A 26560-nucleotide genomic window follows, 5' to 3' on the forward strand; every position below is an offset into this window, starting at 1 on the left:
TTCGTCACGTGGGTGTCCCGTCGTTATGGCGGCCGTTGGGAAGCCAGTGCTACTCGGGCTTCGAGACGCCGCAGTGCGCGGCCGCCCTAAGGGGCCCGGCGCCTGGACCGCGAGCAAGCTGGGCGGCGTTCCGGTGAGGTGGGGCGCCGGAGCTGGGGGTCGTCGGGTGCTGATGGGCTATGGGGTGAGGGAGTGGGCGAGGTGCCGGGACAGAGTCAGGGTCCGAGCGCCTCCTCTGCCCTCAGGACGCCCTGCCCGCCGTGGCAGCGCCGAGGCCAGTGTGTGAACTTTGCCGGCAGCCGCTGGTGCTGGTCGTGCAGGTGTACTGCCCGCTGGAAGGCTCCCCGTTTCATCGGCTTGTGCACGTGTTCGCTTGCCCCCGCCCCGGGTGCGGTAGCGGCGGGGCGCGCAGGTAGGCGGGGAAGTCCTGGAGCAGCCCTGGAGGGTTTGTGCCGAGTGGGCGGGGCGCACCGGGAGGGGCTGGCCAGCGGGGTGGCAGTCGGGGATGGAGCCCTCACCGCAGCTTTTCTTTACTGTGAAGTTGGAAGGTGTTCCGCTCCCAGTGCCTGCAGATGCGGGAGACAGAGACGCAGGACGCTCAGGTAAAGTGGTTGTGACTGTCACATTATGATTTGCTGTAATTTGAGGGTACTTTCCAGAATCTCGTTTAAGACAAACTTTAGGCTTTGTTCTTTGAAGTACGTTGGAATGATTTTTGCTCTTTTTTAACCAAAAAATACTATTTCCTTAAAGTCTTGTTAGATGTTTTAATATACACTGAAGATATGGATGTACATAGCTTACTGATTTTTCTGTTTTGGAAAAAGTATGGGTGTGCAAACATACATGGTTATGTATGTGTGTGTTTATAGTAAATATAATATGTATATAACGTGCATTTAATAAGGCAAAACTTGAATTTATTGAATTAAAAAAATCGGCAAGTTGCTAGCTACAAAACAAAATTCAGCCTCCCTTTGCTAGTAAATGTCTCTTTATGTATACAGAGTTCTTAATGTGTGCCAAGCATAGAACTAGTAATATTATAGAGTCCAAACTCGTTCTGCTCGCTGCAGGACTGGCCAGTAAATCGGGAGATGAGGTGTTGGGGCAAGGAATAGCGACTTTATTCAGAAAGCCGGCAGACGGAGAAGGTGGCAGATGAGTGTCCTGGAGAACCATCTTACTCAAGTCAGAATTAAGGCTCCTTTAGTACTAAAAAGGTTGGTTGTTGCAAACTTCTTGGTGTAGGAATTCTTTGTTCTTAGCAGCTGTCCACTTGGGTCAGGTCATGGCGCCCCTGCAACAAAACAAATGTTATTTTCCATTCTGCAACTTGTTATCTTTATATAAGTGCAAAAGTGTTAATATTCTTAAAGGTCAGAGCCTTGAGAATAGGCTCTCCTGTATATTTCAAGCTATAGGCAACATTCTTTTACAGAAGGTACAGAGCTAGCAAGACTAAGCCTAGAAAACAGGGCACAGGGTTAAAGCCAAAGAAACAGATCTAATATGGAGTCAGATCTGTTCTTTTCTATTACAGTAGTACTGGTAATAAAAAGATGAAGAGGGTAGTGTCTGCCTGTTTTGTCAGTGTTCAACTGCAGATATTAGAAAAACACACTTGACTTTTTTTTTGGGGGGGTGGTAATTAGGTTTATTTATTTATTTATTTTAATGGAAGTACTGGTGGTTGAACCCAGGACCACATGCATGCTAAGCACACTCTCTACCACTGAGCTACACCCTCCCCCACTCCCCTGCACTTTGACTTTTTAAAGCTGAGACAGACTTAAAAATTGGGTTTTTACTAACTTACTGAATAGGCTAGAGGTGGTGACTCCAGGAATAACCTCCAGAACCACGTTACCTCTCTTGCAGTCAGGAAACTGAGATGTGTTCTGGTGAACTGAAGCTGCCCTTGTCAGAACTGTTGATTTTAGAACCTTGCTGTGTCTCCATCTACAGACGGGCTGCCTTTTGCTTCATAGCCCCTCTTTCCAGTTCACTCTGTCTCAAGTTTGTGTCTCTCTCTAGTGGACCGGGTTAGTGGACTCCTTGATCATATCTAGAACCCTAGCTGCTTAGGAGTCTGGGAAATGTAGTTCTTCCCTACCAGCTTCTGTGGTCCATGAAGCACAACTGAAAGAGGCGTTGAAGAAACCACCGTGCTACATCTGCCACAGCGTCCCTGAAAAGGAAACACAATATTTTTCTCCTCCAATGTGCTTTTGAGTAAATGGGGTCCAGGAAGTTGAATCAGAGTGTGCCAGAAGGGGAGGGGCTGGTGTCAAGCTCCTGCCCCCCCTCCCCCCAGAAGGTGAAGGGATGGGTGGCTGAAGCCAAGGGAATAGGTGAGATCACCCAAGTGTGTTTGAATCTCATTCACTGGATATTTTTCCAGAAAGAGGAAAATGGCCTCACAGCTGAGAACTGGTGTGAAGGTGCAGATGACTGGGGAAGTGACAGTGAGGAGGCACCTTCATCGCAGCTTACCTTGGATTTTGGAAATGATTCCAGCAGCGCCAAAGAGAAAGACTGGACTGCTCAGCTCCAAGACCTCTGCCTGCAGGATGCTGTCCGCGGTGCTGCTCCTCCTGTGCCCCCTGGGGAAGGGGTGGCCTTGCCTCCTGGGCTGCCGCAGTTCCCGCCCTACTACATCTGTGTGGTAGATGAGGATGATTACAGGGACTCTTTCAGTCTGGATCATGCTCACAGCCTTCTGAGGGACTATCAGCAGAGGGAAGGAATTGATATGAAACAGTTGCTTTCCCCAAGGTGAGAGGTTCAGAGGTGACTTGATCAGGAACCCACCACAGTAGGTACCCTTTGGTTTTACCTAGTACTTGGGGAAACTTTTTCAGGCTGAACTTGTGTGTGTAGGTCCTTTCTGCTTCACTCGTCTTGGATGAGAACGGGAGACAGAGACAAGGGGGTCTTATCAGCCACCCTTGAGTTAGCTTGGAAACACTTTATTTAGAAGGACCCTCAAGAAAATGAACAAACGGAAGTTAGGGATGCCAAGTACTTACAGAAGATGTGTTTACTATCCAACTTTTCTGTTTTTAAATGTATAGCAGAGACAAGTGAGTTGCAAAAAGGCCATTTGTTTGTTGACTCTTGGACGTGGCTCAAGAACTGGCCTAGGACTTTGGAGACCCTCCTAGAGCCTGAATTCTCCCCTGTAAAATGGGAGTGATACTGATAACTGTGTCATGTATCTCTTCAGGTGGTTTTTGGAGTCAAGTGAGAATAGGTCTTGAAAGGCTTTATAAACCAAAGCCCTCTAAAGAAGTAAGAGTAATCCCTTTGCTGTTAAAATAGATTTACAACAGGGTATTTGGAGAGATGACCTGAGCTGTTTCACTTGTAAGCTTTTTCAGAATAGTGTTGGAGTGCATGAAGACATGTTGGTGTTTGAAAATAATCAATAATGGAGAAAGAAATGGAGAGGGTCAGTGGGCATAATGACTTTTAAAATTGCAAGTAATTATCCAGAGTTGAAAATGGCTAGGAAGCAGGGCTTGGAAGAAGGGTTGACAGGGGGTTACTGTTTTATATTATAAAGTATTACATTTTTAATATTTTTGATATTTGAATTGTGTGCATGTATTACTTTGGTAAAGTTTTTAGAAATCATCATTTCTTCTAAATACTGTAATTCTCTTGGATATAGACACTCAGGTGTTTTCTGCTTCTCTTCTTAGTCTTTCTGGTGATGGTGATGAAAAATACGAGAAGACCGTAATTAAAAGTGGAGATAAGGTGTTTTACAAATTCATGAAGAGAATTGCTGTTTGTCAGGAGCAGATTTTGAGGTAAAGGCACATTTTCTTTAAATACTAATGTATGTCAGTTTAGAAAATACAGGATAATATAATGAACAAACCAAAATCTACAATATTCCCCAAACTGAAAAGCTAAGATTTTAGTGTATTAAGTGTATTTTTTTATGCATTTGGATGCATGTGTGAAGTAGGTATTGTGTATTTTTAAAAAACATAGTTGGGGTCATAGAATACTTAAATTATAAAAAAAAAGTTCAGTAAAAATTTATTGGTATTGAGGGTTTTCCTGTATATTAAAATTTTTTCATAATGTTTTTCTGCTTTTTTTAATTTAAATTTTCAGTAAGTAATACATTCATAAGGCTCAAAAACAAATATATTCATATGCATATATGTATAAATACAGTGAAATAATTCCTTCCCTACTGTTCAGATTTACCCAGGTAACCACTGTTGTTAGTTTCCTATGTGTGCGTACAGTTTCTTTATGCATGTCGAAGCAAATATGATTACCTTTCTTTTTTTTACACAAAAGGGGGCATTCTAGAAACATTCTGTGTCTTGCTTTTTTAACTACACTATATCTAGGGGTACATTGAGAACTTTGTTTTAAAAAAAAAAAGCTTTATAGTACTGTGATCTCTTGTCCATTTTACTTGTTGAGGAATTTTTTTTTCCGGGGAGGGGCAGAAAATTAGGTTTATCTCTTTTTTTATTTTCAGAGGAGGTGCTGGGGATTGAACCCAGGACCTCATGCATGCTAAGCATGCTCGCTACTACTTGAGCTATATCCTCTCCCCTTGTTGATGAATATTTAATGTTTCCAGACTTTTGCTGTTATAAGTTATGCTACCCAGCAGCCTTGTACCCATGTCATTTTGCACGTGTGCAGGTACATCTGTAGGACACATTTCCTGAAGTGGCAGTTAAGCAAGTGGGTGCCAGGGGAGTGATACGATCACGCTGAGATTAGAGAAAAGGAATCCAGGTGAGAGATGGTGAAAGGGTTTGGATCAAGGCAGAGGATATAGGAAGGAGGGGACACATGTGTGAGATATTTGTATAATGGCAGGTCTTGGTGACCCTTGCATATGAGAGTAAAAGATTGGGAGGAGACAAAAGTGGTTTTGAGGTTCTGGCCTGTAACGTTGAAGGAGTGTTGATGCTACTCTGGAGATGGGGGTTTAGGAGGCTGTTATCCAGAGTGTGGGGGGGTCTTGATTTTTTTTGGACTACAGAGTGTGTCCTTGTCAGTTTGATTTACCTTTGTAATTAATCTTTGTTATAATAGTTTTGATTTTATTTCCCCTGTGCATTTTACTTTACAAGTTTTGTATACTGAAGGCATAAAACTTTGTAATAACAAGTGCCTATAGGGTATTGAATCAGAGATCTTGGAAGTTCAAGACCTGGGTCTTCCATTTCTAGTTGTGGTCTGTGGGCGAGTCACCTTTGTTAATCTCAGTGCCTCACCCCTACAATGAACATGATGATACAACTATTTATTTTGTAGGATCCCTATGAGAATTAAATGAGGTGGTGATGAAAATACTCTGTAAAGCATACATAAATACTCACTGTTTGAAATCCACTTTGCTACATCGTGGGGAAGCAGAGATCTGTCAGGATCTCTTAGTATTGGCATATTTATGGATTCTTCATATGATCTTAGGACAGTGTATAACTCTCTTACAAAGCACTGTGCTCATATATAGTAAGTACTTCACTGAGTATTTGGTGGAGCTGGCATCTTTCCGCACAAGGGAGAGATGAAAAGAACCTTAGTTTTGGCCTTAGAAGACTGGGCTTTGAGCAGATGACTTTACCTTTATTTCTTTTCTGTAAAACGGGCCAAGGGCTTAATACCTACAGAATGTTTGGGAAGATTTACAGAATGTTTGGGAGGATTCAGTGAGCATATTCATTCATCCAACAAATATTTATTGAGTCTATCTGGATGCCAGGCAGTGTTACAGATGTGCAGATACAGCAGGAAGTGACACAAAGTTTGTGTTTTTATAGATTTTACCTTCTAATGAGGGAGGTTAAAAATAAACAGATGTATTGTATGAGTTCTACAAGTGATAAATGAAGAATAAAACAGAGCTATTTTAAGTAAGATGTCAGGGAGGCCTCAGAGGAAATGACATACCCAGCAGATTACAGTGTATAAAAATAGTGACATAGGGAAAACTTGGAAAAATGGGTCCACATAAAGTGGGCATAGTAAAATCAAATGGTCTTTCTCCCCTAAAACCTGGCTCAATGAATATAAAAGGTAAAAGTCAGCCAAAAATAAAACTAAAAAAAAAAAACAGATATTAAAAAGAAAATCCCTTCCATTAGCATGAAATTATTACAGGGGCTTAATACCCTAAAACTCAAAAAGTGGCAGCCCAGGATGTAATATCACTAAATGTCTAATACAATTCTGGGTGCCTCACGTATCTTTATTTATTCATGTAATTAATTTACTCTTCACAGAGAAAGGTACAAAAATTTCTGGTATGGTTTAGTTTGAGTTCTAACAATACAGCTTTCTTCTCTCACCTCTCCAAAATGTACTGCTTAGTCCACAAAATCCTGAGAATTGTAGTAATAATCTTGAATCTAGAAAGAAGCAAATAGAATAATCTGCATCTTCTGATATCAGGATGTTGGCCAAAGAACTGGGCGTGAGGGGGTGATGTTGTGCAGGGAATTGGGAATTGCCTCTCTGAAGCAAAAGTTGCTGGGTTCCGTGATGAGTTACATAATGATAAGAAAGTCAAGGGCAGTTTCTCCCCCGTTAGAGTGGAATCTCTCCCAACATGTAAGACATTTCATGCTATCTCAGAAATAAAAGCAAAGCCTAGGTGTTTCAGTAGATTGCATCTAGCCTTAGCAGAACTGTATCCCTACCTCAGTTCCCTGTCTTTTACCACCTACAGAAAAGTAGAGACAATGAAAAATAGGCTTGGAGAAGGGGAAAGGAACAGACGTTGGGTATGAGATTGATAGGAAATCGATAAGAAACCCCACACACCATTTTGGAGCAAATAGGTGGTCTAAACAGAGTTGCCCCCTTTAGGCATGAGCTAGATGAAAAGTGGCACGTCACCCACGTAGTCATACTGTGGGCAGTAAAAATAAAGAAATGAATAGTGCATGCAAAAATGAGCCAAAAACACAATCTGAGGAACACATAATTCACGGCAGATTTTTTTAAGATACAGAAGAACTTCGTAAGAAAATTCATTCAGGAAAATCCAAGAGCTCAAAGGTGAGAAAAATAAAGTAGTTATGAGAAGACAAGGGAAACTGATTTCCTGAAGAAGCTAAGCCACACATTACATACCTAATAAACTTAGAAATAAGGAACATACTAGACTTGGCTAAAAATCACAGTACTGATGTAGTGAAAAGAGTTGCAGTGATTTAGTGAATGCAGAAAAAAAGACAGTGCAATCCGAGAGAAGGTAATGTGAAAGAAGGTGGTATCTTTGGAAGCTTGATAAACATAGTTACTATAAGGATAATTGGTGTCCAAAATAGAGATTCCCAACAAATGAATCAAAAATAGTACTCAAAGATGAAATAGGAGATTTCTCCCCAAATAAATAAGAACTAAATCTAAATATTAAAGCACGTTGTGTGTAAGAGTGGTTGAAGTGAGAAACCTAGGTTGGTGATGGTTTTAAAAATATTGTCAGTCTTTTAAATTTTTGCTGTCATTTTGGTAGGTAGTTGTTTAAATTTTTGCTGTCATTTTGGTAGGTAGTTGTGGTATTTCATCGTGGTTTCCGTTTTCATTTTCCTCATAACTAATGATGTTGGGCATCTTATATCTGCTTATTCAGCATCTGTGTATCTTCTGTAGTGAAGTGTGGGTTCTTAAACAGCTTTATTTTGGTACAGTTTACATACAACAAACTGCCCGTATTTAAAGTGTACACTTTGCTAAGTTTTGACATATGTGTACACCCATGAAACCATTGCCACAATCAAGGTAATAAACATCTGTCACCCTCTAGAAGTTTTCTCATACTACTTCGTCTCTCTCTTGCCCTGTCCCAAGTCTCTCACTCAACCCCATGCAACGGCTGATCTTTTTGTCATTACGTCTTAGTACATTTTCTATAAATTTATATAAATGAATTCACGCAGGATAATAGTTTTTTGTAGGGGCAGGTGCCTGGTTTCTTTCACTCAGCATAATTTCAAGATTCATCCTTGTTGCTTGTATCATGTATTTTTACTGTTGTGTAATACTCTCTTGTATGGATATACCACAGTTTGTTTATCCTTTTAATGGATATTTGTGTTATTGCCTGTTCTGGGCTATTGTAAATAAGCTTCTATAAACATTAATTTGTTGTGTATATTAGTATAAGTCTTTGTATGGACATATACTTTCATTTCTCTCAGGTAAATATCTAGGACTGAAATGGTTGGATCTTACGCTATATGTATATTTAACTTTTTAAAAAACAGCCAAAGTTTTTTCCAGAGTGGTTATACCATTTACATTCCTTTCAGCAGTGTGTAAGAATTCTGGTTCCTCCACATCCTTGCCAATACTTGGTATGGTCAGTGTTTTCATTTCAGCCATTCTAGAAGATGTATAGTAATAGCATTTCCTTGTGGTTTTAATTCGTTTTTTTCCCTAATGACTAGTGATGTTGAACATCTTGTTTTCCATCTATATTCTCTAAACTTTGGGAAAGTGTCAGTTCACATCTTTTGCCCATATTTTTGTTGTTGCTTATCTTTTTGTTATTGAGTTACAGGAATTCTTCATATGTTCAGGATATGAGTCCTTTTTGAGATATATACATTTCACATATTTTCTCCCTGTTTGTGGCTCTCCTTTCATTTTATTCATAGGGTCTTTTGAAGAGAGTTTTAAATTTTGATCAAGTCCAGCTTGACAGTTTTGGGGTTTTTTTTGATGGTTTACACTTTTTATTTCCTAAGAAATTTCTACTTGACCCAAGGTAACAAGGGATTTTTCCTGTGCTTTCCTGGAGAAGATTTTTGTTTTATTTCTTACATTTAGGTCTGTGATCCAATTTGAGTTAATTTTTGTACATATCATTTTTTTTCCATGTGAATATCCGATTGTTGCACCAGTTTTTATTTTTTAAGACTGATGACGTTTGTCTTATTTCGTATCAAGTACTGACTGAAGAGTGTTAAAACCTCTGACTGTGATTATGGATATATCATTTTTCTCTTTTCAGTTCTATCAAATTTTGTCTCGTGCATTTTGATGATGTTTTAAGATGTATGCATTTGTAGGATTCTTATATTTATCTGATGAATTGATCCTATTATAACACATTCTATTTCTGATGATATTCCTTCCTTGTCTTTTGTCTGATATTAATATAGTCACACTAGCTTTCTATTTTTTGTGTATATGTAAGGCATCTGTATGTCTTTGTATGTTTGATTTTTTTACCCTTTTACTTTCAACCTTTTCTTACTTTCAATATAAAGTGTTGGTTTTTTTTTTAATAATCAATTTATTTAAACAAAACAAAAAGTTCACCCATTTCTCCCAACCCCGCCCCCCAGCCCCCATCTCTGGTAACCATGGAACTGTTCTCTGTGTGTATGAGCTTGGGGGTTTTTTTGTTTGTTTTTGTTTTTTTAAGATCCCATATATAAGAGAGATCACACTGTATTTGTCTTTCTTTGTCTGACTTACTTCATTTAGCATAGTGCCCTTGAGATCCATCAATGTTGCCACAAATTATGAAATTTCACTCTTTTAATGGCTGAGTAATATTCCATTGTGTGTGTGTGTGTGTGTGTGTGTGTGTGTGTACACATCTACATCTCACAATTTCTTTTCCTATTTACCCATCAGTGGACACTTAGGTTGTTTCCATATTTTGGCTACTATAAATAATCCTGCTGTGAACCTGGAAGTACATATATCTTTTTGAGTTAGTGTTTTCATTTCCTTTGGTAAATACCCAGAAATGGAATTGCTGGATCATTTTTAATTCTTTGAGAATGCTACATACCACTTTCCGTAGTGGCTGCACTGTTTATGTTCCCACCGACAGTGCACAAGGGTCACCTTTTTTCCACATCCTCAACGACACTTATCTTTTTGGTAATAGCCATTCTCACAGGTGTGAAGTGATATCTAAAGTGTGTTTCTTAAACAACTTGATATATACAGTCATCCTCAGTATCCACAAGAGCTTGGTTCCAGAAGTCCCCACACACCAAAATACACGGAAGCTCGAGTTTTATATAAAGTGGTGTGTAGTGTAGTGAATACAGTTGGCTTGCTCTTGGTATCGGGGTTTTGTGTCTGTGAATTCAACTAACTGTGGATCTATCCAAGGAATGTTTGTATCCATGGAAGCGAAATCCACAGATATGGAGGGCCAACTGTACAGGTCTTGCCCCCACCTTTTTTCTTTTCTTTTTTTAATCCAGGCTGTTTGCTTTTTACGTGTAGTGTTTTGTTCATTTAATGTAGTTATTGGTGGTGTTAGGTTAATTTTATCATTCCAGCATTCTTCTCTCTCTCTCTTTTTTTAATTTTGTTCCTTTTTTCTGTTTTGGTTAACCTTCTTTTCAGTGAATTGAGTATTTTTAGTTTACAGTTTTAGCTCCTTTCTTGACTTTCAGTTATAGCTCTGTTGCCTTTTTAGTGTTTGTGCCTTAGTGACTGTAATGTGCATCTCTGACTTACCTGCAATGTCAGAGATGTACATTCACATATAGTTGTCTACTTTATGAATTAAGAACTATGGCACAGATTCCCATTTACCTTCCCCCTGCCCTTTTTTTTATTATCCTGTTTTTGTTTATTTTACTTACATATATTCTTTATAGTCCATAATATACTATTATTTTTGCTCAGTAGTTTTTAAGGAAAAGAAATATATGTTGATCCTTGAACAATGTGGGAGTTAGGGGCATCAACATTCCCCGTGGCACATTAGAAAATCCACTTATAACTTTTTTTTCCTGCATATAACCTTTGACTCCCCCAGAACCTAACTGCTAATAGCCCACTGTTGACCAGAAGCCTTACCAATAACACAAGCAATTGATTAACACATATTTTGTATATTATATATATTATATACTTTATTCTTACAATAAAGTAAATTAGAGAAAAGAAAATGTTACTGAGAAAATTATAAAAATATACATTTACTGTATTGTACTGTATTTATCGATACCTGCAAGATGAATTGTTTACAAGATGAATTGTCAGTACCTACATCAATATTGTCTTAGATGATGAGTCAAAACACTGTAGTTTGTTATACTTATTACCAACGCTAGACATCAAAAGTGAAGAGAGAATGTGAAAAAGAAACTCATGTTTATTTACAGGTATAATGATTATGTGCATTGATAATGAAGAAGCAGCAATATGATTGCTTTATGATAGCCTATTGTAATAGATTGCTTCATGGTAGCCCGGCCTATGCACTAATGAATGAAGATTCTTTATGGCACACATCATTACAGTCACATTCATTCATAATATTATAGTATTGGAAACATTGTTACATTTTTTTTAAAAAACCCACTTACCTTGATGATAGGCTTACTTCAAGAGACAGAGCCATACTGTATGGTAATGTGATTCTTTGAAAGCAAAGTTATAAAACAGTAAAAAAAAAAACAAACTAACATTATTAATTTTATATTAAATATTACTCACATTATGCCTGTGTAAGGATAGGCCATCCACTTCAGTACGAACCTTGCACATGATGGTCTACGTAATAAAATACTTAGGCGATGATGATGATAATGATGCAAAGACATCTCATACAGTCTTGCTGTACAGTTACTAGATTTTCACGTGAAGACATACACATACAGCTAATATGTTTATTATTATTTATTCATTAATAAGTTTACTATTAATCATAAGTTTGTAAACTAAGTAAGTTTGTTAACTGTATGGCATGATGACTGTTTCTGTTCATTAAGTGGAAGTGGATCATCATAGAGGTCTTCATCCTCGTCTTGGTGCTGAGTAGCCCGAGGAGGAAGTGGGGTCGGTCTTGCTGCCTCAGGAGTGGCAGAGGCTGAAGAGGTAGAGGAGAGGGAAGGGGAGCAGGAAAGCCAGGCACACTCACTGTAACTTTATGGAAATACATAGTAATTTCTGTCTGACTTTTTTGCTTTTTTATTTCTCTAAAAATGTTTCTGTATGGTACCAATCCTTCTTCCACCCTTTGCTTCAGTTTCAGTGCCCATATCATAGAAGGGTCCGTGTCGCAGAAGAAGTCGAAAGCAGTCTTGAATAATCAGAACCCTTCTGCCAGATTGTCTGATGCCAGTTTATTTTCAGGCACTGCTTCTTCTGCATCTTCATCGTCTGGCACTGGCTCTTGAATTTCTCCATGATCCATATCTTGAAACCCTTCACCCCCGACATTTTTTCTGTTTCCACAATCTCTTTTATGATGTCCTTGTTTGGCTCTGTAATAAATCCTTTGAAGTCATGCGCAACTTCTGGACAGCTTCTTCAGCAGGAATTTATAATTTTGAACTTAATGGCTTTCACGTCCTTTCCTATAACACTGGTGTTATTGTCAATGCTGTAATATTCCAGACTTTTATGATGTTCGCTCCATTACGGTTTCCTTCCACAGCCTTGACAATCCTTTTCATAAGGTGCTGTGTGTAATGAGCCTAAAAGGCCCTCCTGATCCCCCTGATCTAGAGGCTGAATAGAGATGACATATTTGGAGACAAGAGGACCACTGTAACACTTTGGTGGTGAACTTTATAGGGTTCAAGGTGGCTCAGGGATTTTCCAATGCCAAAAGAACTTAAAAAGGCAGTCCCTTACTGGAAAGGTGCTTCTGACTTCAGGGACAAAGCAGTGATGGAACCAATCCAGAAAAAGGATTCTCATTGTCCAGGCCTTTCTGTACAACCTGAAGACTGGCAGCTGGTGTTTATCTTTTCCCTTCGAGGCTTGGGGGTTAGCAGCTTTATGGATAAAGAGCAGTCCTGATCATAAACCTGACTGCATTTGCACACAACAGTAGTGTTAGCCTGTTCCTTTCTGCCTCAAATCCTGGTGCTCACATCTCTTCCTTACTAATAAATGTTTCATATTACATTAATATGTAATGTTTCATATAATATTAATATTACATATTAATACGTAATAATTAATTATTAATAAGAAATGTCCTCTGTGGCATTTTTCCTTCCAGAATAGGGCATTTTCATCTGCATTAAAAAGCCTGTTGAGGCAGGTATACTTTCTCTGCAGTGATTTTCTTAATAGCATCTGGGAGTCATCTGCTGCCTCTTGGTCAGGAGAAGCTGCTTCTCCTATTATCTTGACGTTTTTAAAGCCGAACCTCTTTCTAAAATTATCAAACTGCCCTTTACTGGCATTACATTTTCCAGCTTTAGATCCTTCACTTTCCTTTTGCTTTAAGTTGTTATGTAATGACTTTGCTTTTTCTTAAATCGTACTGAGTGTATAAAAACGCCTTTCTTAAAGCAGTCCTGCACTCACATAAAAGCTGCATTTTCAATATGACATAAAAAGGTATTTCACAACAAGCACAAGGTTTTCATGCCTGCTGGTGTCGCTGCAGCAATGACTTCATAAACAACCTTTTTGTTTTTTTTTCATAATGGTCCTTAGACTGAATTCATTTATCTTGAAATGGTGGGCAACTGCAGCTCCAGACCTCAGTCTATGGCACATACCCAGTAATTCAACGTTTTCTTGTAATGTCATGACTTTTCTCTGTTCTTGGGAGCACTTTAAGCATTACTAGCGGCATTTCGTATGGATCCCATGGTGTTTTTCAGGGTTTACGGTATTGCACTAAACATGATGAAAATTATGCTAGATCCTCAAGAGATCACTTTTTACTGCGATACACAGTTTACTAGAGAGATGAACTGCTCCTGCGGGTATGATTAGCACCACATGGTGCTCTAGGCTGCTGCCAGGAATACTTGAGCTCACCACTTAGCAGCAGGAGGTAGCTACAGAATTATTACAGTAGTATAGTGCAGTACGATTTAACATTGCGTCTTTGTTTACATTTCTCTCGGCTGTGAGTAGTGCTATGTACAGTGTAAGTTTTTGTAAATTTTAACTTTATAGTAGATGCGTATTTTTTATTTTAGTAAATGATAAAATAGACTAGTAGCTACATATATTTTATGCATTCATGTCATACTTGTTCTTAATTTTTAAAATATTTCTAAGCTACACGGTTTGCGAGGTTTTTCAAATCATTGCAAATCTCCGAAATATTTTCCAGTTTTTTTTATTATTTTGGGGAAAGGTAATTAGGTTTTTGGGGGGATTTTTTTTGGTGGAGGTACTAGGGATTGAACCCAGGACCTATGTATATGCTAGGTATACACTATACCACTGAGCTATATACCCTCCCCACAATTTTTTGTAATTGAAAAAAAAAAATCCACACGTAAATGGATCTGTGCAGTTCAAATCTGTGTTAAGGGGCAACAGTATATAAAATAAAGTAAAAATGATTTTCAGGAGTCCTTTTATATTTATCTACTTGTTTTCCATTTTAGTACTCATTTCATGCAGATCTGAGCTTCTGTCTTGTATTTCCCTTAGCCTGAAGAGCTTTTAATTTTATTTTTGAAGTGATTTGTTGGAGACAATCTCTCAGGTTTTGTCCATTTCTGTTAATAGATATTTTCATTGGATATAAAATTTATTTTTTACTTTTTTTCTTTCAATACTAAAAAGATTTGGTCCATTGTCTTCTTGCCTTTACTGTTTCTGTTTGCAGTTAGACGTAATTCGTATTGTTCTTCTGTCTGTAATATGTGTGTGGTGTGTGTGTGTGTGTTTTTTTTCTTTTTTTTTTTTTTTTTTTACTATTATATACTTTGGCATGTGTGTTTTAATTTTCCTGCTTGGAATGTGCTTAGCTTTTGGATTTGTGGGGTTTTTCTTTTAGTTTTCATTTTTTTTTTGTTTTGTTTAGGATGTTTGTTTTCCTCAAATTCATAACTTTTTTGTTGTCATTGCCAGCTTGCTATTAGTTTTACTGAAGTTCTTTATTTCAGCTAAACCTTTTTCATTTGTAGCATTTCTGTTTTGTTCTCTTTTAGTTTCCACTTCTGTGCTAAATTCCTCATCTGTTTATACTTGTCTGCTTTTCCACTTGATTCTTTCACGTGTTTCTTATTGGTGTTTTGAAGTCTGTCTGATAATTCCATCGTCTTGTCTGTGGATCTCCTTGTATTCACTTTTTTTATGGGTCAGTTTTTTCTGCTTTTTGCATATCTAATAATTTGCTGTGATTACAGCCTTGCTGCTAGTTTCCGGGCCTTTAGAATTTCTTTGCTCACCAGTTTTGCTCCAGATACTATGCAAGAAAGAAACAAAGTTTGCAAAGCGTGATCTTAGATGTTGGAATGTAACTTGTATGTGGCCCTGATTCAGGATTCTTTGTTTTCTTGCCCTAGGTATTCCTGGAGTGGAGAACCACTTTTTTTGACCTGCCCTACATCAGAAGTCACTGAGCCCCCAGCCTGTAGCCACTGTGGCGTCCGAAGGATATTTGAGTTTCAGCTTATGCCAGCACTGGTCAGCATGCTTAGAAGTGCTAATTTAGGTAATAAGCTCTTTATTAATTTGAGTTTGTGGGTTTCTGGCAGGAATATAAATTTTTTTTAGTATGAAAGACTTATTTCATTTTTGTTTACTTATAAAGTATAAGCATATTACAGAAAATCTGGGAAATTATAAAATTATTTTATGAAAATTTATAATCCAGCCAATCTAATACAAACAGGATACTTTTGGTTGAATGAAGGCCAGGCTATTTTCTGTCCTTAATTTTAATTTTCATCACAGTATTATATAATCAAAAATTATTATTCTTTAAAAAGTAGCTTTTCATTATTCTAATTATCATTTTATTATAATTATATCATCTTTGTTTTTAGAGTTTTTTAAAGAAAAATAAAAAGTTTTTATAAGAAAAGTAATACGTGTTGTGGTGTAAGATTCAAGGAGTACAGAAGTATATGCAGTGAGAAGTAAAGGCCTTCCCAATGTCATTTACTAGAGGGAACTTTTTTTTTCCATGGTGAGTTTCTTCTTCTGTACTTTCCTCTAAACATATTCTGTGCATACACATGCACATGAATATGTATGTAAAACATTTTTGGGGCAAAAAATTTGCATACTGTTCTATAGCCTTTATTTTTCCTTTTTCATATAATGGGGAACTTTTTCCATGTTAATAATATATTAGAATTTTTTGCAAACAGCTTTACTGAGATGTAATTGACATATAACAAAGTATATTTAAATTGTACAGACTCCTAAGTATTGACAAATGAATACACATGAAATAATCACTACCAGAAAGTAATGAATATGTCCATCACTCTTGGACATTTCCTCAAGTCCCTTTGCACCCTTTTTTTCCCCTCCTTTGGGTCCTGTTTTCCCCCCTTCTACTAACCCCTGATCTACTTTGTCATTATAGATTAGTTTTCATTTTCTAGAAATTTTATAAATTTTTTCATTTTTATTTTTTGAAGTTTTCTTTTTTGGTATATATATATTTTGTTGAAGTAGTTTACAATGTGTCGATTTCTGGTGTACAGCATAATGCTTCAGTTATACATGAACATGCATATATTTGTTTTCATATTCTTTTTCACAAGTTACTACAAGATATTGAATATAGTTCCCTGCAGTATTCTTTTAATGTCTTAGTCTGGCTTTGGTGTCAGGATAACGCTAGCCTTATAAAATGAATTAGTAAGTATTTCCTTCTCTTCAATTTTTGGGGAGACTTTAAGAAGAATTTGTGTTTATTCTTTAAGTGTTTTGTAACATTGACTATTTAAACCATCTGGTCCTTGGCTTTTTTTTATTGGGAGGTTTTTGATTATTGATTCGATCTCCTTACTATAGGTCTGTTGAAATTTTCTGTTTCTTTCTGAGTCAGTTTTGGTAGATTCTGTGTTTGTAGGAGTTGGTCCGTTTCATTTAGGTTGTTCAGCTTGTTGGTATACAACTGTTCACAGCATTCACTTACAGTCTTTTTTATTTCCATAAAATTAGTCGTAATGTTCCTACTTTCATTTCTGGTTTTAGTAATTTGAGTCTTCTCTGTTTTTTCCTTAGTCATTCTAGCTCAGAATTTGTCGAATTTGTCCATTTTGTTGATTTTTATAAAGAACAAACTTCTTGTTTTGTGGATTTTTCTCTATTTTTTTATTCTCCATCTAAAAAATCTCTGTTCTAGCCTTTATTTTTTCCTTTCTTTTGCGTTCTTTAGGGGTTGGTCTTCTCTTTCTGGTTCCTTAAAGTATAACTGTTAAGGTCATTGATTTGACATCTTTGTTTGTTTTTAATGTATGTGTTTACATCTGTCAGTTTTCTTCTTGGCACTGCTTCCACTGTGTCTCATATAAGGTTTGGGGTTTTTTGTTTTGTTTTGTTTTTTTCATTTGTCTCAAGCTACTGTCTAATTTCCCTTGTGATACCTTTTTTGATCCGTTGGTTGTTTAAAAATGTTTTAATTTCCACCTATTTGTGAATTTTCCAGTTTTCCTCCTGTTACTGATTTCTAATTTAGTTTCATTGTGAAAAGAAAAGATACTTTGTATAAGTCAGTCTTTTTTCAATGTATCAAGGCTTTGTTGCCTACCATATGGCTATCCTAGAGATGTTCCATGTGCATTGAAATGCATGTGTTAAGTGGAGTGTTCTCTGTGTGTCTGTGTCCGTTAGTTCTAATTGATAGATAGCATTGTAAAACCCTCCTTTTCCTTACTGACAACTTCTGGGTTTATTTATTATTATAAGTGTGTTATTGAAGTCAACTATTATTGTAGCACTATTTTTCCCTTTAAGTCTGTCAATTTTTGCTTCATATATTTTGGATCTCTGCAGGTAGAAGCTTATATGTTTATAATTGTTATATCTTCTTGCCCTATTGACCTTTTATCAACATGTAATGTCCCTGTTTGTCTCTTGTTACCATTTTCTAAAATTTGAAGTATATTTTATCTACTGATAAGCTAGCCACCCCAGCTCTCTTTTGGTTACTGTTTACCCGAAATATCTTTTTCTATCCTTTTGCTTTCATCCTCTTTATATCCCAGTATCTAAAGAGAGTTTCTAATAGTGTATAGATGAATCTTTGTTTTGCTTTGTTTTGTTTTATTTTTTAAGAGCCTATTTTTTTAGAGCAGTTTCAGGTTTACAACAGAATTAAGCAGAAAATACAGAGTTCCCATAGCCCTCCCCACCCACACTAATATACTCCCCTACCCTCAACATCCCTCATCAGTGTGGCATATTTGGTACAATTGATGAACCAACGTGGGCATGTTATTATCAACCAAAGTCTATAGTTTACATTAGGGTTCACTCTTGATATACATTCTGAGTTTTGACAAATGCATAATGACATGTAGCCACCACTATAGTATCATATAGAATAATTTCATTGCCCTAAAAATCCCTTGTGCTCCATCTTTTCATCCCTCCCTCCCTCCCTTTCCCCAAACACCTGGAACCATGACATTTTTATTGTTTCTGTAGCTGTGCCTTTTCCAGAATGTCATTTGGTTGGAATTGTAGTTTGTAGTCTTTTCAGACTGGCTTCTTTTATTTAGTAATACGTCTTTTAAGTTTCTTCCATGTCTTTCATTGTTTGATAGCTTTTTTTTTTTCACTGCACATATATTTTTAATTTACATATATGTACTGTTCATTGTTTCTAAGAACATTTAGTGCTTTACCTTTTTAAATTTACATAGTTATCAAAGGAATAAAGCCAACCACAAAATAAAAATTAACTCAAGAGTATACATACACCTTGCTGTTATCAGCAACATTATTTATAATTGCCAAGATATGGAAGCATCCTAAGGGCACATCAGTAGTTGGATAGATAATGAAGATGCAGCATGCATATATGTAATGGAATACAACTCACCCTGAAAAATCAGCTGATAACCTTATGGGAGCTCCCTTGTATGTTATTTGTTGCTTTTCTCTTGCTAATTTTAATATTTTCTCCTTATCATTAATTGTTGTCAATTTGATGACTGTGTGCCTTGGTGTGTTCCGCTTTGGGTTGATCCTGTGTGGTACTCTCTGCGCTTCCTGGACTTGGGTGTCCCAGTGCTTTTTTTTTTTTGATAGGAAAGTTTGATCCACTTATATTTAATGTCATTACTGATAAAGGATTGACTTCTGCCATTTAGCTATTTTCTATATTTCTTAGAATATTTTTGTTCCTCACTTCCTCCATTACTGGCTTTTTTTTTGTATTTAGGTAATTTTTGGTAGTATACCATTTAGGTTCCCTTCTTTCAATTTTTGTTTATTTTTTAGTTACTCACTTAGTGGTTACTTTGGAGATTACAATTAACATCTTAAAATTTTAGCAATCTAGTTTAAATAATACCAACTTTCTTTCAATAGTATACAAACACTTCTGCTTCTATATACATCTCTCTTCTTCCTTTATATTGTTATCACAGATTTTATCTTTATACCTTATCTGTCTATTGACATAGTCATAATTATTAGTTTATGCATTTACTTTTTAAATCATATAGGAGAAAAGATACAAACTAAGCCAGAAGTACAGTAAAGCTGTCTTTATGAAATTACCTTTACTAGTGTTTTTTATTTTTTTCTTGTCTTTGAGTTACTATGTGGGGTCCTCTAAATTCAACTTGGAGAACTCCTTTTAGCATTTCTTATAGGGCGCATCTACTGGTAATAAACTTCCTCGGAATTTAAAAAAAATCTGGTAATACCTTTTGTTTTTAATCTGATAATGCCTTAATTCTTCTTCATTTTTGAAGGATCATCTTGACAGATACACAATTCTTGATTTACAGTCATTCTTTAAGGACTTCACATGTGTCATCCCACTACCTCCTAGCTTTCATGGTTTCTGAGAAATCAGCTGTTAAATCTTATTGAAGATATCTTGTACATAACTAGTTCTATCTTGCTGCTTTCAAAATTACCTTTTTGTCTTTGGAATTTAATAGTTTGTCAGTTTAACATTTGACTGTAATGTGTCTGGTACGGATCCCTTTGAGTTTTTCCTGCTTGAAGTTTGTTGTGCTTCTTGGATATGGGGGTGGGAGCTAGTTGCTAACTGAACAAGGAAAATCTCTAAAATTTACCAGTGCCTTAATCAAGCTCTTACCTGGATGATGAAGTGTTTGATTAGACTCCAGAGTTCTAAAATGGATCGTTTCAGATAGTTCTGCCAGCTCAGTAGTTGCTTTAGCGGAAGGTCAGTTTCCTGGAGCTTCCCACTCTGCCATCTTCCTTGACGTTACTCCCACAATTGATGTTTGCATACCCATCTTTGCCTTGCGACTGCTCTGTTGGCTATTTTATTGCTTGTATCGGGTTTCAGACATAGGCAGTCGTATCACGTGGGAATGAAGACAGTTTTATTTCTTCTTTTCCTTAGCTGACTGTCTTTTATTTTTTTATATTTTTGCCTTATTGCACTGACTAAAACCTCTAACACAGTATTGAATATAAATATGAGCGCAAACATCCTTGTCATATTTCTGATCGTAGAAGTAATCAGTCTTTAATGATTAAGTTGTTTTAAAATGTTCTTAAACATTGTGAAGAAGTTCCTATCTATTCCTTTTTTCTTTTTGCATTCTTTTTAATAGGGTATATAAGTATTATTATCTAAGTCATGTTAGCAGATTACTAAAGTACTGCCTGGTAGGTCTCTACCAGTTTATGTTGCCATCAGCCACATAGGAGAGTGGTGATTTCTCAGCATCTTTGGCAGTCCCCGGTATAAAATTTTGGAAGAGCTTTGCAAATATTATTGTTAAAAATGTTATTTTGTAACCTAGCAGTTCTACCCAAGAGAACTGAACACATATGTACACCAAAACCTGTACATAAGTGCTCGTATCGGAATTATTCGTAATACCCAAAAAGTAGAAATAACTCAAATGTTCATCAGCTAATCAGTGCACAGAAAAAATGTGGTATCTCCATGGAGTGTTATTCTGCCATAAAAAGTAATGAAGTGCTACATGATACACACCACAACATGGTTGTACCTTGAAAACATACTAAGTGAAAGAAGTCAGACACAACAAGCTATAAACTACTATGATTCCATTTATGTGAAATACCCAAGGTAGGCAAATCCATTGAAACAGAAAGTAGATTAGTGTTTGCCAGGGTCTGGAGTCAGGGGACAATGGGGAGTGACTGCTAATGGGTATAGGCTTGAGGTATCTTTTTGGAGTGACCAAAATGTTCTGGAATTAGGTAGTGAGATGTTTGTATAACTATGTGAATAAACTAAAAACCACTGAATTGTGTACTTTAAAATGGTAAATTTTATGGCATGTGAATTATTTGTCAGTTAAGAAAAACACCGTGTAAGCAGTTGCACAAACTCATAATGCCTTCGGTGATCCTTTTATAAGAACAACAGGAGTCACAATTATGACAACAAAGCAATAATTATAACAGTTTGGTTCAATGGAGGTAATTAAGCCAACTTAAATGAACATTCATACTTTAAGGAAAAACCGTTAGTTTTGTTTTGCCCTCTTACTGTATTAATTAACCTGCAATTTTTCCTGTTGCATATATTTTTTAAACCAGAATTTCTACTAGTAATATTCACATGAATCCTATGAGCCCTTACTTTTTGAGACCTTCATATTTTCCTTGCTGATTTATTTATTCTACATCTTCCTTGTTTGTTGCTTTTTTTTAAACTATCTTTGTTTTGTGTTAGGTTTTCACAATTCAAAACTTTATGGGGTTCTCTCAGTCTTTATTGTTGTTAATTTTCTTTTTATTAATTTTTTTAATTAATGGAGGTACTGAGGATTGAACCCAGGACTCTCCTGCATGCTAAGCATGCACTCTACCACTGAGCTATACCCTCCCCACTCCTTTCTTTTTAAAATTCTAAGTTAAAAAGTCCATCTTCTAGAAGTCCATCTTCTAGAAGTCCATCTTCTATGATATGCCTTTTTTTAACATTTAAATCTTTACTCCGTGTAAATTCCGTACCTGGCAAGCAGCTCCCCACAACCTCTAGTAACTACTACTTTACTTCTGTTTTCTATAAATTTGATGACTCCAGGTACTTCATATAAATAGGATCACAGTGTCTGTCCTTTTTTTACTGTCTTGTTTCATTTAGCGTAGTGTCCTTAGGATTAATCCATGGTAGCAGGTGTTAGAATTTCCTTCCTTTGTAAGGCTGTTTATCCATTCATTTGTTGATGGACACTTGGGTTGCTTCTACCTCTTGGCTATTGTGAATGGTACTGCTCTAAACATGATGTGCAAATATCTCTCTAAGATCCTGCTTTCACTTCTTGGCTACCCAGAAGTAGAATTCCTGGGTCATACGGTAATTCTATTTTTAATTTTTTGAAAAACCACCAAACTGTTTGCCATAGTGGCTGCACCATTTTATCTTCCCAATCAACAGTGCTCAAGGGTTCCAATTTCTCCATATCCTCCCCAACACTCATTTTCTATTTTTTTTAATAGTACCCATCCTAATGGGTGTGAGATGGTATCTCGTGGTTTTGATTTGCATTTCTCTAATGATTAGTTGTGTTGAGCATCTTTTCATATAAATGGCTTGTTAACCACTTACGTATCATTTTAGGAGAAATGTCTACTCAAGTCCTTTGTTTATTTCTTAATCGGGTTGTTTGGGGATTTTTTGTTGAGTTGTAGGAGCTCTTTATATATTGTAGACACTGATCCTTTATCAGATATGATTTGCAAATATTTTCTCCCATTCCATAGATTAACTTTTCACTGTTGATTGTGTGCTGTGATGCACATAAGTTTTTAATTTTGATATAGTCTATTTTGTCCATTTTTACTTTTGTTGCCTGTGCTTTTGGTGTCATATCCAGAAAATCCTTACCATGTACTTCTTTTAAAAAAAGAAATCATCCAGTAATGTGCACTGATCTTAAGTGTACAGTTTGATGAATTTATGTATATACATATACATATATATATGTGTGTGTATATATATATACACACACACACACACACATACACACTCTTGTAATCACCTCCCAGATTAAGACAGGGAGTGTTTCCAGTGTCCCAGTGGCCCCTTGTGCCCTCTTCCTAGTCAGTAGGCCCCTCCCTCTCCAAGGTCATCACTTTTCTCGTCTCTGTTCCCATATGAATTTTGCCTGTTCTGGAACTTCACACAAATGTAGTCATACAGCGTGTGACTGCTGGATCCTTCTGTTTATCATTGTGTCTTTGTCAATTTTATCTTTTAACCGCTAGCTTGAATTTTAGTTTGGCTGTTACGTTTTTATTTTTCAAAAGCTCTACCTTGTTATTTGAAGTTTTTTCATACCACCTTTTTTTTGTCTTATGAGTTCAGTATCTTCTTTTATATACTTTTATAACACTTTTGAGAAGTGTTCTATTTTTTAAGTTTTCACTTGGTACTTGCATTGTCTAATTCCTGCAATTTACCTTTTTTTCTCTGCTTGTTTTGATCCCTGAATTTTCTGTTGGAGATTTTCTGTAAATATCGGGTAAACCTTGGAAATTACGGTTATTAACACATTGGTAAGGATGATTCCAGTTATCATTCTTGACATAAATCAGAAAGTTGTATATAGAGATGGATGACTAGGAAAAAAAATTTTTTTAAAGGGAAAATTTTAATAATACTAATTAAAATATTAGAACAAATGTATGCAAATTTAACATGAGGAAAATTAAGCGTAAGTGAAGCAGTTGCTAGACTTTGTGTAACGGGTTCTTCATGCAAGGAGCCTTAGTTTCTAAAAGATCCTGTGAAATTAAGAGAATTATATTCATTCCATATTTCAATTTTAGTTAGTATGCATTTGGCTCCTTACTATGCTAGACGAGGAAATGTATACCCTACTCCACCTCCAAATAGTTTAGTATCATTTCTGCTTTATCACAGTTTATAAGTCTGTATTCTGTAACCATGATTCTGTTTAGCCTGTGAATTCTTTATTTTGATTATTTCTCTACTAGCTGGATTCTATCAAATAACAGCCTCAAGGTGGGCTCAGAGGTGCTGTTCTTGCTTCAGAATGAGTATGCTAGTCTGCCTTTAAATTTGAAGGACAACTTAAGTATTAAGTTCTTAAGCCCCACTTTCTTTCTTCAGAACCTTGTAGACCCCTGTGCTGTCATCTTCTGGCAGTGAGAGCCCCGCTGTCCCTTTTATTTGACTGTTTTCTGTCATCTCCTGTGGCCAGGTCTCCCTGGGAAGTACATTTTTGTGAAAATCTCTGAGATCTTTCATTATTATATAGATACCTTTTGGCATTGACCGTGCTTTGTAGAAGTCTGAGCGTGAACTGATTTCCCCTCTTTGTAATTAACCATTTGTGTTAAGATGCTGGTAGGATTTTCTTTATTCATGAAGTCTAGTCACTGAACTAACATGTGTTTTGCTGCTCCATTGCTCTATAATCCTTTTATCATGGGACAAGATGGGTCTTTGAACCTGCATGTCTAGTTTTTCTTCCTTTTTGTTTCTGAATATATCTTTTCTACTGAATTTGTAGCTTTTCTACACTAGTTGCTTTGGTCCTCTTTCGCCTCTCAAATCCAAGCTAATAACATCTCCCTTCCCCTCTGCATTCACTGAGATTCTCTCAAGCCTTTCCTTCTACAATTAGGTTTCAACTAGGTTTCACCTGTTTTTCTGTTTCTTGTTTTTTATTAGCTGTATAATGGGGCTGTTTTGACCTCCGTACGTCTTCCCCTCCTCACGCCCCCAGCAGTGGTGGGTCTCCAGGCTCACGTGGCGCTGGAGATAATACGCAGCTACGTGGTATCTTCTTCCATCTGTTCCCTTGCACCTCCTTTCCTCTCATGCTGGTTACTGGTACTGAGTTCCATGCCCTCTGCAAACTGCCCATTGCACAGTCTAGTTGGGAATTACCTCAAATTCACCAGGTTATTTCTCCCAAATCAGCTCTGTTTTGGCTTTTTTGTATTGTCTTTGATGATTTTCTTCCCATTATCTGTGCTGCATTTTTTTAAAAGTATTTTTCCTTTGCTGCTCTAAACCAGTTGCCCAGCTCATCCTGCTGACTTGTTTTCCTGTTGTGATATCAACTGGCATTCTTGTTGCTCATGTTCTTTTGCTGCCTTTCTTCCTGGCTCCATCCACTGATAAATTTCTATAAATTCTTAGGATGTATTTTCTACTTTCTGTATCCTTTCTTAGAGATAGTGTGTTCTGTTAGTGCAACATGTTTTAAAATAATCTTCAATATCAGATAGTCTAGACAATTGTAATGAAGGCTTATTGAGATTTTTGTTTATTTTTAAAGTATGTGTGCCTGATAAATCTGTTTTTCGCCATCAGTGGTCACTTACTGTAGGAAATACTGCAACTGTATTGTGACTGAAAACTAGTGAGCACTGTCTTTGCTCTAAGTAATTATTTTTTAAACTTGTACAAATCACTCCCTGTAGCGATACCAGTGATTCTAATATTGAGCCATCTTTCTCCTTCCTTTTTATTGTCTCTTTTTTTATTTTTTGGAGGGGTGGGTAATTAGTTTGGTTGATCAGTTGATTTGATTATTTGTTAATGGAGGTACTGGGGATTGAACCCAGCACCTTGTGCTTGATAATAAGCATGTGCTCTACCACTGAGCTCTACCCTCCCCTCCTTTTCTATTATCTTCTAATTGCTTAACCTCTTTCTTTAACAGTGAACACTTAAGATGTGCCAGGCTCTGTTCTAAGTATCTTACATCTATTAGCCTTTTTACTCCTCCTTGCAACAATCTTTATCATCATGAGCAATTAAGTCATTATTACATAGTGGTAAAATCACTTGCTCAAGGGGTAGAGCTGGGATTTGAACTCAAGCAGTCTAGTTCCAGACTGTGGGCTCTACCCACTAAGCAAACTTTAAATATTGAGTATCTCTCATAATACTTTCTCATTGCTGAAATCCTGAATATGTTGTATTTTTCAGGCCTTTCTGTGGAATTTGGAACCATTCTAATATACACATGTGAGAAGAGTTGCTGGCCTCAAAATCATCAGACTCCCATGGAAGAATTTTGTATCATACAAGAAGATCCAGATGAATTATTATTTAAGTAGCGTATTTCCTTTTATTTATAGAAATTAAAACACATTTTAATGTTTAAATTGTGTTTTTACATTGTTTTGACTCACACTTTATTAGCTCTTATTTCTAAGTGTTGCCCTTTTTGCTTTTGGGCACCCATGATGGGTCTGGAGCCAGGACTTAGAACCTTCTGACTGTGGCCTGTCTCCACAGTGGCAGCTCGGAACGTGGCTGCTCTGTAACCCAGAGGGCAGGTCATCCTACGTGAGCAGCCTGGTGGGCCTTCTAGGAGGGAGAGCAGCTGGAGAGCCCAGAGCAGCAGCCAGTCACCTATTACCCCTGCTGCCTCTGCATTCACAGCACCTTTGCTGTCCCTGGATGCTGTCGGAGCAAACTACTGGACCTGCTCCAGCTGCTTGAGGCTCCTGCCCTGTGACATGAGCTGTTCAGACCTGCCTCATGTTCTCCTGCCCCGAGCTTCCCGCCCTCATCCACTCCCATCTTCTGCCCCTAGTGCATCACAGGAAGGGGGCCCTTTCTCTGTTCTGGACATTGTTCCTCCTGTCTACCTCTCCAGTGTCCCCTTTCTCCATTTAGTTTTTGTGTTATCAGCTGCTTCCTTTCTGCTACCCTTTGACAGCAGCGTGAATGCGCTCC

At 37.1% G+C, this 26560-nt stretch overlaps 1 protein-coding gene across 2 annotated transcripts; it reads left to right on the top strand.

Annotated features, from left to right (window-relative positions):
* On the top strand, positions 1-25983 carry PDCD2L (programmed cell death 2 like). 2 transcript variants are annotated; one of them, XR_010382336.1, is made up of 8 exons: positions 1-133; positions 246-412; positions 542-602; positions 2405-2778; positions 3708-3818; positions 15249-15397; positions 15732-15874; positions 25805-25983. XR_010382336.1 is itself a non-coding variant. In XM_010989124.3 (7 exons), exons 1-7 carry the CDS (start codon positions 26-28, stop codon positions 25933-25935), a joined length of 1101 nt encoding a protein of 366 aa, XP_010987426.1. In that variant the 5' UTR covers positions 1-25; the 3' UTR covers positions 25936-25983. The 2 variants fall into 2 exon arrangements, 1 of the variants encoding a protein (XP_010987426.1); XM_010989124.3 differs by lacking the exon at positions 15732-15874.
* Positions 25984-26560: the final 577 nt, after the last annotated feature.

Source organism: Camelus dromedarius, chromosome 9 (assembly GCF_036321535.1).
Source record: "Camelus dromedarius isolate mCamDro1 chromosome 9, mCamDro1.pat, whole genome shotgun sequence".
Lineage (NCBI taxonomy): Eukaryota > Metazoa > Chordata > Mammalia > Artiodactyla > Camelidae > Camelus > Camelus dromedarius.

Coding starts and splice junctions, on each gene's coding strand:
- PDCD2L (XM_010989124.3), top strand. CDS start 26: ATGGCGGCCGTTGGGAAGCCAGTGCTACTCGGGCTTCGAGACGCCGCA. Junction 134..245: donor GCAAGCTGGGCGGCGTTCCG/GTGAGGTGGGGC, acceptor CTCTGCCCTCAG/GACGCCCTGCCCGCCGTGGC. Junction 413..541: donor GGTAGCGGCGGGGCGCGCAG/GTAGGCGGGGAA, acceptor TTTACTGTGAAG/TTGGAAGGTGTTCCGCTCCC.